Source organism: Seriola dumerili, unplaced genomic scaffold, assembly GCF_002260705.1.
Source record: "Seriola dumerili isolate Sdu_G_001 unplaced genomic scaffold, Sdu_1.0 BDQW01001240.1, whole genome shotgun sequence".
Lineage (NCBI taxonomy): Eukaryota > Metazoa > Chordata > Actinopteri > Carangiformes > Carangidae > Seriola > Seriola dumerili.
Window position 1 is genome coordinate 657,303 of NW_019175495.1, and position 14,205 is coordinate 671,507.

The 14,205-nt window shown below is 40.0% G+C and overlaps 1 protein-coding gene across 1 annotated transcript in view; it reads right to left on the reverse strand.

Moving 5' to 3' along the window:
- Positions 1–14,205, reverse strand: part of lrrc75a (leucine rich repeat containing 75A) — a 47,984-nt gene that overhangs the window by 28,516 nt on the left and 5,263 nt on the right. The window contains exon 2 of the mRNA XM_022767634.1: positions 9,931–10,059. Within this exon, the coding sequence (XP_022623355.1) occupies positions 9,931–10,059 (129 nt within the window). The remainder of the gene's footprint in view (positions 1–9,930; positions 10,060–14,205) is intronic.

The window sequence follows — 14,205 nt, forward strand, 5'->3', positions numbered from 1 at the left end:
AACGGTGTAACGTGTACGCTCGCGTGTGAACCGCGAGAGGAAACTGCAGAGCTGGATCATAATTTCTACTGATTTTATTAATATAAGAAATGTGTTAGACTTGTGGTTTTATATACATTAATTTACTTTGTGACAAACTGCGTGAACCGCAGAGCAGAGTGAGCCAGTAACCCAGTCAGGCATCAACAGATTTATTAAGATTCGTCTCAGTATAACGTAGCAGAGATGTTTGGTAATGTGAGCAGAGAAGTTTATTTGAAAGTCATTGAAACGTATAAATTACTACTGAAAAAAGTGGATTTTCAAGTCGAGTGGAGTTTATGTAAGCCGGCTCTTCTTTTTCATCCGGGCTACATCTCGTTCATCGCATGCAGCCTGGAGGTCTGCAAAAGCATACCATATGTGTGTACAGCCATAGCCACACAGGGGAATTTCCTATTAAGCCGTGTCTATAAAAGCACAAATCATATTCTCGGGACCACGTAACCTGGTCGGCTTCCGGGCGTTTGTGCCACGGGAACATGTTTTATGTCGTCGGTCTGTAACTGTTTTTGGTGAGGATGAAGTGCATCGTGAGATCTGATGATTCAGCGATTAACAAACACTAGTGACTTTATATGTGTGTGTGGGTGTGTGATGTTGTCCTGCTTTGTCAGTCTCTATTTGCATTGTTCTAAGTCGATACCTCTCTTAGTTCCAAGCTACAAGAGAAATTGAATTGGTAATGAGCTTCAACCCTCCGCTCACATCCGATTATATATGGAACACACAGTAAAACTGCTGCAAGTTAATGGCCTCCTTTTACCATAAAAAATATTACAAAGGACTGGAAACCTGTTCGGTTCACAGACGGGATGTAATAGATTGTTTATTAAGACAGTTGCGGCGATGCATAAATAGCAAAAGTAATTGTTGATTACGTCATGTTAATTCCAGCTCTGGTAAGGTCGTCAAGTGCTATCAGAGAGAAAGGTATTATATTTATATATTGTATATAGATCACAGGGCGTGAAATATTGAACAGCATCTTATTTTATTTAGCCTTTTACACACAGTAATAATACCCAGTGAAAACTCTGGCATAATGCCTGCCCTGTGCTATCGAATAATGAAACACGATTGTGACATCGCAAATTAGATTACAACTCAGCTCCAGGGACGAACTCTTTACCCATTAGACAGGCCGGGGTGGTATTTGATCGAGTTCGACCAAGTGAAAAAGTATGAAATCAAAGTCAAACTGCATGAAATATGCGTGTCAAATCAAAATGAGCCTTAATTAAGAGGTCAATATTAGAGCATGGCTTATATGTATTTTGGTCTTAATAGTAATGCACTGTCTCGTGTTATGTGGATGTACTTCAGAGAGCAGCGAGTTAAGAAAACCTGTTTTTCTGCGTTTTGAACTGTTATGGGTGAAACACTTTTTCCTCCGATGCTTGAGTTATTTGCTTTTCTGATTAATATAGAATAAGTCAACAATAAATGATGGTTTTAGAATTAAAATCAGACACCAACGACATCTGGAGATTGTATATTATGTGATCACTTCGATTGAAGCAAGGAGTGATCAGCAGGGTGCAAGCTCTCACACAGGACACAAAACACTGTTTTTTCAATCTTAAGTAAAGTACGAGCAGAGAGCTGAAGAGGAGAGTGAGTCAACGAACAGAAGTGGATGGATGGAATCCCACAGAAATAAAGTGAGAAACTGAGATATTTCTGCAGACAAGAGGAAGGGTGAAACTGAAAGCTGAAGACTATAAAAGAAGGCAAAAGAAGAGAGAGAAAATAAAGAGTCAGAAGCAGCTGCAGTGACAGTTTCACGCTTGGTGTAAGAATAGATTGCACAGGAGCTACCAGCCGAAGGGCTTAAAGTGCCACACAGTCACACTAGTCAAAAAACGCACCACGTTAGCTCTGAGTTTTTCCCATTTTTCCCAAACAGCTCTCTAAACTAACCAGCAGAGTAGTGCGGACGCGCAGACGTTAAACGTAGCGCCGAAGTGATCGTTTTAAAAACTCAAAAATGTGTTTTGTGTGGAATGCGCCAGCCTCTAGCTAAGTAATTTTGATCAAGGGTTATGAGATTCTTTTGAAGGGGTTATAGAACTGTTATAATAAAACTGGCAGTCACACAGCTGTTTCCAATAAACCACACTGGCTGATTTTTTTTATTTGAATTTTAGACAACAATGGAAATCTGTGGCATGAAATAGAAAAATAAGCAGAACAAGATCTCGCAGATGACGAGCAAGTTGCCGACAGTATTCCTGTGTGACAAACTGTGAAGCAACAGGCGGCTCCCGTTAAAATATGCTGCCCAATCATCCATGATGTCCACATTGCAACAGACCGCGAGCTGTTCACGGGAAAACAAAGTGTCTACATTACATCTGCATCATGCCAGCAATCTTCAAGCTTGTTCAGCCTTTTCACAGCGAACGTTCAGTCAAAAAGAGCACATTTAGAACGTAAAATTGGGAAAAATTGGAAAATTTAATGCAAATAAATGCAAATTAATAAATAAATGCAGATACATAGGTATAGGAGATATACATTAGGACCAGAGCTGCGGCGCAGAAAATCATCGAGGAAACGGAAAACCTCATTTAAGAAGATGTCTTAGTAACGGAAACGTGTTACTTCTTATTTCAGTGATGGAAACGAGAATGGACATGTTACCCTATCGTGTTGGGCCGTCTGTGAACGAACACATACAGAATGACTGCATAGCATGATCATGTATTCATAGATTCCAATGATGGCATGCTGGTATGATATCATAAGCACGCATCTTATACTAGAGAAAGTATGACTAAAATTATCAATACGTAGTTTATTCATGTTAATGCTGCGATATATAATCTGCCAGTATAGAAGGAGTGACATGGATGGTGATGATTAAGCTATCTGAGCGATCTACTTTTGTAATAGTATAATATAATTTATTTATTATTGCTAGCTAACACCTATAACACGGTTGATCGTTGGTAGTTATATTTAACTGTGACATGAATTAATACCGTTCACGTCATGTACTAGATAATTCATATCACTCTGGTTTGTACCTTTTGATGCCTATTTTATTCTGTGTGAGCTCGTCCGTCTCTCACTCGCTTACTCATCCTCTCTCTCTCTCTTTCATGCTCACATCATTCCGGTTCTTTTACTTCTATTTCACCATGTCAAGACTGATATTTCAAGCCACTTTCTAGCACCTCTTATGCACTCACTCGGTCCTGACTCAAGCGGAACAGAGATGATTTGTGTTTTCCAGGTAGAGAAGATGTCATTTTACTGGGGAGGAGACGACACGACAGAAATACACATTATACGATAGTACACTGGATCACCACAGGCGCGTTATTTGCGCCTTATACAATAGTGAGTAGAGACTCCCTAGCGCGCATACACTGTGTTGCTAGTGTGTGTGTGTGGGTCAGCAGTTGACTATTACTATAACACTATGTTCTGCGGAGAGACTAACGATCGCCTTAGTTGTCACGATAGACATCAGTGGGAGACTACTCGTCACTCTCTAGTGCGCGTATAATAATTTACAGCACTGCCCCTATAATATTATAGTCCTGTCTAAAGGTTGATTCGACAATTGATCGTCTCTAAAGGAAGTCGCAAGGGCTCCAGATAGCGATTTGCGGTCATTTACGTGCTTAGTTAGTGGTAGTAAGCAGATTTAGTCAAAGTTAGAAGAATAGCACATTGTCTCATCACCTCTGTAATGTCCTACCTGAGCGTCTCGAAATATGTGTCGTCGTGGCTGCTGTCGTTAGGATGAGTGATATTTATCCCTGGTTAACGTCTAATTATGATACGAGTTACTCAATATTCACACGTGCTAAGAAGATTAATTATTCAGCAGCCCACACCTATCACACCACACACAACACACACAAACAGGACAACAACACTCTACACACATCAGCTATTCATTCCCACTCACGCTTTAATACGAGCACGCTCTACCACCAGTAGCACTACGTGCTTCTTGGCCTGGAAGTATGCTGAGTACTACTTACTCTTCTAATTACCACACATACCAGAGAGCTGTCCGCTGTCTTTCGTCAAAAGTGGGCTAAATGAAGTGGAAATTGATGGTTGGTAAGGATCACACCAACACACACCACCACATCACATGCCACACACATGTGATCCTTTGACCAACATCATTTCACTTCATTTAGCACTTTGAGAAAGACAGGACAGTCTCTGATGGTTGGATAATAAAGATAAAAGACTCACACTCCAGCAAAGACGTAGTGATGGAGAGGCTGAAAAGCTGTGTGTGTGTGTGTGTGTGTGTGTGTGTGTGTGTGTGTGTGTGTAGGGGGCTGCTGTCTAGCAGTGATTTATGAGTAATCGATAACTTACCAGTATTCCTCATTAACACACACACACACACACCGACTTCAGAGGACATTACAATGACTTGCATTCATTACGCTAACCTTAACCACAACTACCACTATAACCCAAACCCTTACCCTCACCTTAAGACATGTCGTCACCTTAAAATTAACGCTTTACCGCACAAGGAGGACAAGTCCCCATCACGTGACAAACACACGTAGGTCCCCAGAACATGAGTAATACCTGAACCACACACACACACACACACAGAGCGCTAAGTCTTTTTCTCATATTGTATAAGCGCGGCCTGTGGTGATCCAGTTCTATCTGTATTGCATTGTGTCGTCTCCTCCAGTAAATGACATCTTTTCTCTCCTGGAAACACAAATCTCTCTGGGTCCGTTTCAACCGCTGAGGCAGAATGTCAATATCAGTTTTGTATGTGAAAAATAAAAAAGAAAACAGAAGATAAGAGAGAGAGAGAGAGAGAGAGAGAGCGATAGAGAGACACTCACACAGATAAAGGCACAAAAATCAACCAGAGTTTGAGATGATTTCTGATCGTGACGGAATCTGTCACAGATTTACAAACACAACAGTAAAGGTTTGCACATATAAATAAATATATTACATTACAAAAGGATGTCAGTAGCTTATCATCCATCCATGCACTCTTATTATATATCGGATTAATGAAACACGTTTGATAATTGTACATACTTTCATTAACTATAATTAACCACTGCCTATAACATGATCTGCTATGAGTCATTCTGTGTTTGTCAGACGGCACAGCTCATGTCCATCCTCGTTTCCACACTGGAAATAAGATACACGTCCGTTACTAAACATCTCTTAAATGAGGTTTTCCGTTTCCTCATGATTTCTGGCGCAGCTCTGTCCTATGTTATCTATACCTATGTATCTGATTTATTTTATTAATTTGCATTTATTTGCAATAAATTTGCCAAGTTTTTCCAATTTTACTTTAAATGTGCTTTTTGATTGAACGTTCGCTGTTGAAAAGGGAACAAGGCTGAAGATGCTGGATGATGAGATGTAAATGTAGACATTGTTTTGTGAACAGCTCGCGGTCTGTTGCATGTGGACATATGGATGAGTGGGCAGATATTTAACGGCGGCGCCTGTTGCTTCACAGTGTTACACAGGAATACTGTGGAACTTGCTGTCATCTGCGAGATCTTGTTGTTATTTTCTATTTCATGCCACAGATTTCCATTGTTGTCTTAAAATCAATAAAAAATCAGCCAGTGTGGTTTATATGGAAACAGCTGTGTGACTGCAGTTTATATAACAGTTCTATAACCTCAAAGAATCTATAACCTTGATCAAATTACTTAGCTGAGGCTGCGTTCCACACAAACACATTTTGGTTTTTAAAACGCATCACTTCGGCTACGTTTACGTCTGGCGTCCGCACTACTCTGTGGTTAGTTTGAGAGCTGTTGGAAAAGGGGAAACTCAGAGCTAACGTGGTGCGTTTTTTGACTAGTGTGACTGTGTGACTTTAGCTTCGCTGGTAGCTCGTGCATCTATTCTTACACCAGCTGAAACTGTCACTGCAGCTGCTCTGACTCTGTTATTTTCTCTCTTTCTTTTGCCTCTTTTATAGTTTCAGCTTCAGTTTCACCTCCTCTGTCTGAGAAATATCTCAGTTTCTCACTTATTCTGTGGGATCCATCCATCCATCTGTTCGTGACTCCACTCTCCTCTTCAGCTCTCTGCTCGTCTTTACTTAAGATTGAAAAACAGTGTTTGTGTCTGTGTGAGAGTTTGACCCTGCTGATACTCCTGCTTCATCGAGTGTCACATATATACATCTCCAGATGTGTGGTGTCTGATTTTAATTCTAACCATCATTTATTTGATTATTTATATTAAGTGAAAGCAAAATAAAAGCATCGGAGAAAAAGTGTTTCACCATCAGTCAAAGCAGAAAACAGGTTTTCTTACTGCTGCTCTCTGAAGTTACATCCAATAACACGAGACAGTGCATTACATTAAGACCAATACATTAGCCTCTTAATATTGACCTTTAATTAAGTCATTTGATTTGACGCATATGATGCAGGTTGATTGATTTCATATTTACTGTCGAATCGATCAATACCACCCCGGCTGTCTATGGGAAGAGTTGATCCTGGACTGAGTGTAATCTAATTGTGTGTTTTATTATTGATAGAAGCAGCATTATGCAGAGTTTCACTGGTATTATACTGTGTGTAAAAAGCTTAAATAAATAAGATGTGTTCAGATATTTCACGCCCTGTGATCTATATAAATATATAAATATAATACCTTCTCTCTGATGATTGACGACTTACCAGAGCTGGATTAACATGACGTAATCAACAATTACTTTGCTATTTATGCATCGCCGCAACTGTCTAATAAACAATCTATTAATCCCGTCTGTGAACCGAACAGGTTTCCAGTCCCTTTGTTTATTTATGGAAAAGGGGCCATTAATCCTGCAGCAGTTTTACTGTGTGTTCATATTAATCGGATGTGAGGAGGGTGAAGCTCATTCAATCAATTCTCTGTTCTCTGGACTGAAGTATCGACTGAAATGCAAGAGACTGAAAGAGGACACACACACACACACACACATATAAAGTCACAGTGTTTGTTGATCTGATATCGTCACATGCACTTCAGTCACAAAAACAGTTACAGACCGACGACATAAAACATGTTCCCGTGGCACAAACGCCCGGAAGCCGAGCAGGTTACGTGTCCCCGAGAATATGATTTGTGCTTTTATGACACGGCTTAATGGAAATTCCCTGTGTGTATGTGTACAACATATGTATGGCTTTGCAGACCTCCAGGCTGCAGCGATGAACGAGATGTAGGGATGAAAAGAAGAGTTACATAACTCCACTGACTTAAATCCACTTTTTTCAGTCAGTAATTTATACGTTCAATGACTTCAAAAACTTCTCTGCTCTATACCAAACATCTGTACGTATATGTGACGAATCTGTAATAAATCTGTGATGTTGACTGGTACTGGCTCACTCTGCTCTGGGTTCACGCAGTTTTCACAAGTAAATTAAGTATTTAAAACACAAGTTAATCAATATTCTTATATTAATAAAATATAGAAATGATCATCCAGCTCTGCAGTTTCCTCTCGGTTCAACGGAGCGTTTCACCGTTACTGTTGGCACCTAATGCTGCTCCGTGTCCACTGGGTGCACACCGGCTAATCTTTGCTAACATGTTAGCCATGTCAACTTTAGGATAATAATTAATCAATATTTATTGATGCGACTTCCACATTGACTTTGCTGCTATTTTTTCTGTTGTACTTTTTTTTGGTTTTATTTTTCTGTGAAGCACTTTGTTAAGGAAAGTGCTATTTAAATAAAGTTATTATCATTATTGTTATTATCTATCTGTGCTCATTGACTTCATATGCTAAATATTCACCTATAATATATATAGAGAACATGTTTTTTATTGCACTTACATTATCTTCTATTACCTTCAATTTTTTTTATTGAAACGTGTATTTATTGTCATTCTCATTATCATAATATCAGAGTTTATTGTTTTTGAACTGATGCTGTTTGTTTTGTACTGCTTGTGTTTTTATGTGTGTTTTTTTATGTCTAGTCTTTGTGTCTTTAAATTTCCCCATGGCAACAAATAAAGTTTCTTGAATTCAATTAAATTAAATTAAATTTCCAGCGTGTTTAGCTGCCAATTCTATGATGCAAGTTTAAGTGAATAAAAGTAAATTATTTCAATCATAATTAAAAACATGGACTATCATTGCTCAAAGGTGCTGCAGCCTCTCGGCTTGTTATTATTTAACAAATGGACAAACAAAATTAAATAGAGTCAAAATAATAGTCAGTGCATAATCGTCCAATTCTGAACGTTTCATAAAACAAAGCCCAGAGTCGAGTTGATTGATCTCCTGACGACAGAGAAGTCTGACTGGTTCTTGTTTTAGACTTTCTTATATTAGATATTAAATCATTATTCATAAGAAGCTGTAATATTGTTATTTAAAATTAAATAATGAGTCGTCACAGTTAAATACTTGTTTCAGGGAAGTTACAACACGACCTCACTGTATCGATGCTGCATCAACGTTTCATGAGAGTCCCTCAAAATAGAAGAAGTGAAGCCTGAAATATCTTTCAAGGCAAGAGGGGAAAAGAGAGGAAGCGATGAGACGCGTCAGACAGGACGGACGGAGCAGAAACAACACCTCTCTCTCTCTCTCTCTCTCTCTCCTGCACCCCCTCTGGTGTTTCTCTCCTTCCTGCTCTGCTCCTCTCAGCCTCTCTCTGCTCACCTATCATGAGCCGTACACTCAACCCTCGTCCTCACTTGCACATCCATAACAATTATTTTTCAGCTCCCATAATGACGCTATGGGACGAAAGCACGGAAATGAAAACTCTTCATATGGCCTTTGAGTAGCGGTGTTCATTTTAGCACCTGTTATCGCTTTCGTCTTAATCTTGGAGGGAAAATGTTGAATTTTAATTTAATTTTTGTTATTTTTCCTCTAGTTTTAGTCAACAAAAGTGAAACACATCTTAGTCTAGTTTTCATCTGTAAAACATTCAGTGTAATTAAACTAAAACCTCAGAAAACATTAACACAGTTCTTTTCCTTTAGCTCACATCTCAGGGAAGATTTATGGTCGCTGACATTAATCCTGGACTCGTTCCCACCCACAGAAACATGAAAGAGAGTGACTGTGAATAAAATTAGGCTTTGATGATGTTATTTTTAAGTTAGTTTACATTTTTACAAATGTCAGCGTGCTACTCTGCAAATTTTGGGTTTGTCCCGGGAGTTATTTTTTGCAGTTAATGTATTTCAGTGGGTCCTAAAATGCGAAATGGTGCTAATTAGTGCAGCAGGTCTCGTAGCTTAATCAATCTCAGAAGAAACTGTTTTACTAATCGGGACGTTATCGATTAGCTCGTCATTGTTCCTGAGTTCAAACCTCGATTTATGGAGCATTTGCATCTTTTGAGGCAGGAGGACAGACGTCATCCAGATATAACTGTTGTCTGATGACTTCTTACTGTAAACAGATTAAAATGGGTCCAACACTGGTTTAAAATGAGCCTTTTAACACATCCAGCGTCGGGGCAACGGCATTTCAACAGAACGCACAAAAGGCTTTTTAATCCCACCCTTCACCTCCATCACTCCTCCTTCCTCCCTTCATTATTCATCCAGCACGGCCGCTGTCACGCTCTCTCGCCCTCCCTCTCCCTCTCTCTCCCTCAGTGACATACTGGACTACATGAATGAGCAAACACAAGGAGCTGGAGTTTCCTCAAGGACATCCAGAGCCACGCAACCACTTAGAGCACTTCTGTAACCTAATAGTGTCAGACAAAATGAGTCAGGAGATCATCTGATGGCAGCCAGGCGATGAATCACATCACTCTGTGAGTGTGTGTGCAAGGGGTGTGTTTAGTGTAATTGGCAATATTTACTAAGTATTCTCCAATTTGGATAATTTGTGTGTGTGTGTGTGTGTGTGAGTGTGTGTCCTACCGTCTTCGGGCAGTGGACGTATCGAGCCAGGCTGATAATTAGGTCATGTGTGATGGGGTCAACCAGGTTCCTGAAGCTGGCGTAGCGGTACAACACGTCATCCAGGGACGTTGACTCCATGCCCAGGTCCTACACACACACACACACACATTAAATAAGACACTCTTATCCTTACTTACACAACTGCTCGTACACTACTTATATAAGCAACATTCATACAGGCAAGACAAACTATTTATATACCAAATTTCATACACATGGGAGAACTCGATGGGTTTTCATTAAAGTGAAAAGACAGAACAAACACAGTAAAGCACAAAAACTGCTTAATGGCTAAAATAAATCAGTGATTATTGATAACACACCACATATTTTTTTTCCTTTACAGGCAATCATAAAATTGTACACATTCATCCAGGCACATAGGAGCACAACCCATACACATAAATCCCTTCTGTGCGAGTGCAAGCCAGAATTTGAAAAAGGCTTTTACATTTTCCATGCTGCTTTGCAAACTCGCTGACCCCCTGAAGCATTAAATAAAAGCCTGTCTGACTGTCTGTGCTTTCTGATGAAGGAAACTGAACATTTGTCACATCTCAAGCTCTATCAGAGCCGACCAAGCATAAACCTGTTGGCAGAGCTTCACGCGTGAACGCCGGTCTTGTTAACTCTCAAAAAGTCAACGTGAGTGACAACTTCGCTTAAAAAAAAAAACATACACAGACACGGGAGAGGATTACACCAGAGCAGTTAAAGCTATTTTGAGATATGAGCAATATAGCCTTACACCGTTTTCCCCTCATGATCCATTATAAGCATCTCAAAAACTTCTATTGTTTGGAAACTGTATAAAAATCACATTAACAGCCGTGAAAAGCTGCAACGCACAGCAGTGGGACACGAATGTAAAGTTAGTCCTGAGTGTGGGAGTAAAGGGAAGGTCACGCGCTCCCTCGGTAGCGTGAATGTGCTTAATTCATGACAATCCACCAGTTGAATTATGAGAAACATTTTGTCCTCGCTCATGCAGTATGCAAAATGGAAAGTGTATCCTCTGGGGGCCATGAATGTGGACAGTAAAAGTCTGGGCAATCTGCCACTTTAAATATTGACTTTTCTAAAATACAAGTGGAAAATGTAGCTTGAGGCTGGCACAACAGAAGAAGCTGTGATCACCAAAAGGATCTTGTGTCTTGTTTGGTGATTTTTAGCCATGCTAGCATCGGGGATCTGTGGATTGGAACTAATGGTTTAACCTAAAATTTTATACAGATATTCACAGTTGGATGAGATGTAATGTCTTTGGTGATCTGCCTACACTTCGTCTAACAAAAATTTTAATTTGTCTTGTACTTTAGCTTATACTTAAAGGAGCTATATGTTAGTTTTCTCTGCTGCTGAACATGGTTTTTGCGTGAGGAGCAGGTGGTGATGACTGTCGCATGACAAAAGCTTCAGAGGTCGTTGCTTTTATAATAAAGGAGCTAAAAATAAGCTCTCAGAGCAGCGAGTTGCTGTTAGCATGCTAACACGCTAAATTAAGCCAGTGAACATGGTACACATAATTCCTGCTTCAATATCAGCATGTTAGCATTGCCACTGTGAGCACATTAGCATGCTAATGATTTTAGCATTTAGCTAAAACTAGCACTGTATCAAAGAGGAGCTTGACTTTCTTCAGCACCTTTTGATTTATACGATTAAAAAAAATTTATGATGAACTCACAAACACACACACACACACACACACACTTAGCTAGGTGTTTACATACTGTGTTATTCAGATGATATGTACTGTCTGCTCCGACACAACAATCTGTATATACAATATGTAATGGCTCTCCTTTTCTAGCTGCACCACTATTCTTACTGCTATTGCCAGTGAAACACTTTCTGGACCAATGTGTGTGTGTGTGTGTGTGTGTGTGCGTGCATAAATGCATTTTAGTCTGTAAGGTAAGTGCATGCAGAGTGTCTGCAGATATATTTTGTGTGTGTGTTTGGGTTTGTTTGTGCAGACAAATTGAAAGCCAGTTAAGTGGCAACAGGGCCAATGGTCAGAGAGAGAGAGAGAGAGAGAGAGAGAGAGAGAGAGACAGAGAGACAGAGAGAGAGAGAAAGAGAGAGAGAGAGAGAGAGAGAAAGAGAGAGAGAGAGAGAGGGAGATGCTCAGTCTCCTACAGAAAGGTATGACTCACTGAGGTTTTCATGCAGCCTATTGTTCTGCGTAGGAGGGGCAGTAAATTATGACAGCAGCATTGACTGAAACACACACACACACACACACACACACACACACACACACACACACACACACACACACACACAAATCAGCTGCTGCATTTTCAGAAGAGAGCAAAAATATTAATAGCAACGCAGCAGATGAGAGAAACCTATGATTAGTCTATTAACAGGTGAGGTGACCAGGACTCACACAGTTTCCAGTTGAGATCACACAACTGAAATTATTTCTGCTCGTGTCCCGTCACCCTCCGATGGAAGGAGCCCAGGAGGCATCAACCACCTCAACTGGCTCCGGAGCAGCGGCTCTACTCCGAGCTCCCTCTGGATGTCAGAGCTCCTGACCCGACGACCAGCATCTCTAAACTTTATCAATTAACGTGTCGTGTCTTGTTTGTTTAATGTTTGCACAAATGAAAGTGTAAAAACCGAACGCTGTGGTTTTACTGTGAGTTTTGTGCTGGAATGATTTGCTGAGCAGATTTTTTTAAACTCTGGACTCTCCCGTGTTTTCCCCCGCTGCTTCCTGTCTTTATGCTAATCTTAAACTGACTGGCTGCTGCCTCATATTTAGCTCCAGACATGAGAGTGGTGCAAGTCTGTTTGTCTCACTCTCAGCAAGTGAAAAAGCCTATTTCCTACAACGTACAACTAGTTAAAGTTACAGTTTAAATGACCAATGACAATTTGAATTTGTTTCTTGTTTTTTTAAGATATAAACCATAATAATAAATGTTTAACACTGGGATGCTTTTCAAGAAATTTTCATTTCATTCTTTAAAAAATGACACTGAGCAATACAGATCATTTCTCTCTCTCTCTCTGTGAGCGTGTGTGTGTGTGTGTGTGTGTGTGTGTCTGTATGTATGAGGGTGAGTCAGAGGAGCACACAATGTGTTTTTCCACATACTGTGATAAGGATTTGATGCGCTATGCAAATAGATCAACAATGAATGGAGATTAATCTTTCAGTTCGCTCCAATCTGGACCCAAACATGGTGATGTTTACAAAGCAACAATTAACCTGCGCGCGTGTGTGTGTGTGTGTGTGTGTGTGTGTGTGTGTGTGTGTGTGTGTAGGTCTGCAACAGTTAAAAGTAAAAGACTGTAGAACAAATTGAAAAAAAGGGAGAACGAACGACATAAAAAGTAATCACCCTCCAAAAAAAGCCATATATTATTAACAGTGGCTCCTCATGAAATATACATGACAAAGACAAAATAAAAATGCACAGTCTACTCCCTTGAACTCTGAGGGCATATAGTGGTTCAAGTGTACACACACACACACACACACACACACACACACACACGACAATTTATGCCATGAGGAAAACAATGTGGGCTTTTTCTTTCATTAGAAAGAACCACCCACACTAATTAGAGCCGGTCAACATCAAAGCCGTGGCCTGAGCCGAGCTGAACATGAACAAAGACGGAGCTGGAGACAAACACACGACGCTCAAGTGCCGCCTCTTTGGCAAATAAGAGGAAATGGCGCCCGGGGGCAGGAGGGATCCATATATGAAGCTGATATTGACCTTTAACAACGATCACAGACGGTGTCATCCACCTCTGATGTTATGGAGGTTATTTAATCATAAATGAATGAAAATTATTATTATTAATATTTTTATATTAAAGGTCTAAGAGACAAAAGCTTCAGGTTGTACATCTCAAGAAGTAAAAGCCCTTGAGTGATAGCTTTTTTAAATTATTATTATTATTATTTTACATAAAATTAAACAAAGTACTGCTTCCTGTCTGAGCCGTGTGCAGCCACACAGGTGTCGTCACTCTGGCTGATTAGAGCTCCTCTCAGGCTGAAGCAGGGAGGAGCCATGCTGGGACACCAAACAACATGTAGCCGACTAATCATGGCTGAATTAGAACAGCTGGGTATTGTACAGCAATATCATTCAATTTAACATAACTTCACTCACCGAGGAAGAAAAAAACCTTTGCCAGGAGACATGACGACTTGTCATAGGATGAAAAACACAGGTGGAATAAATAAATAACTGGTTCTTG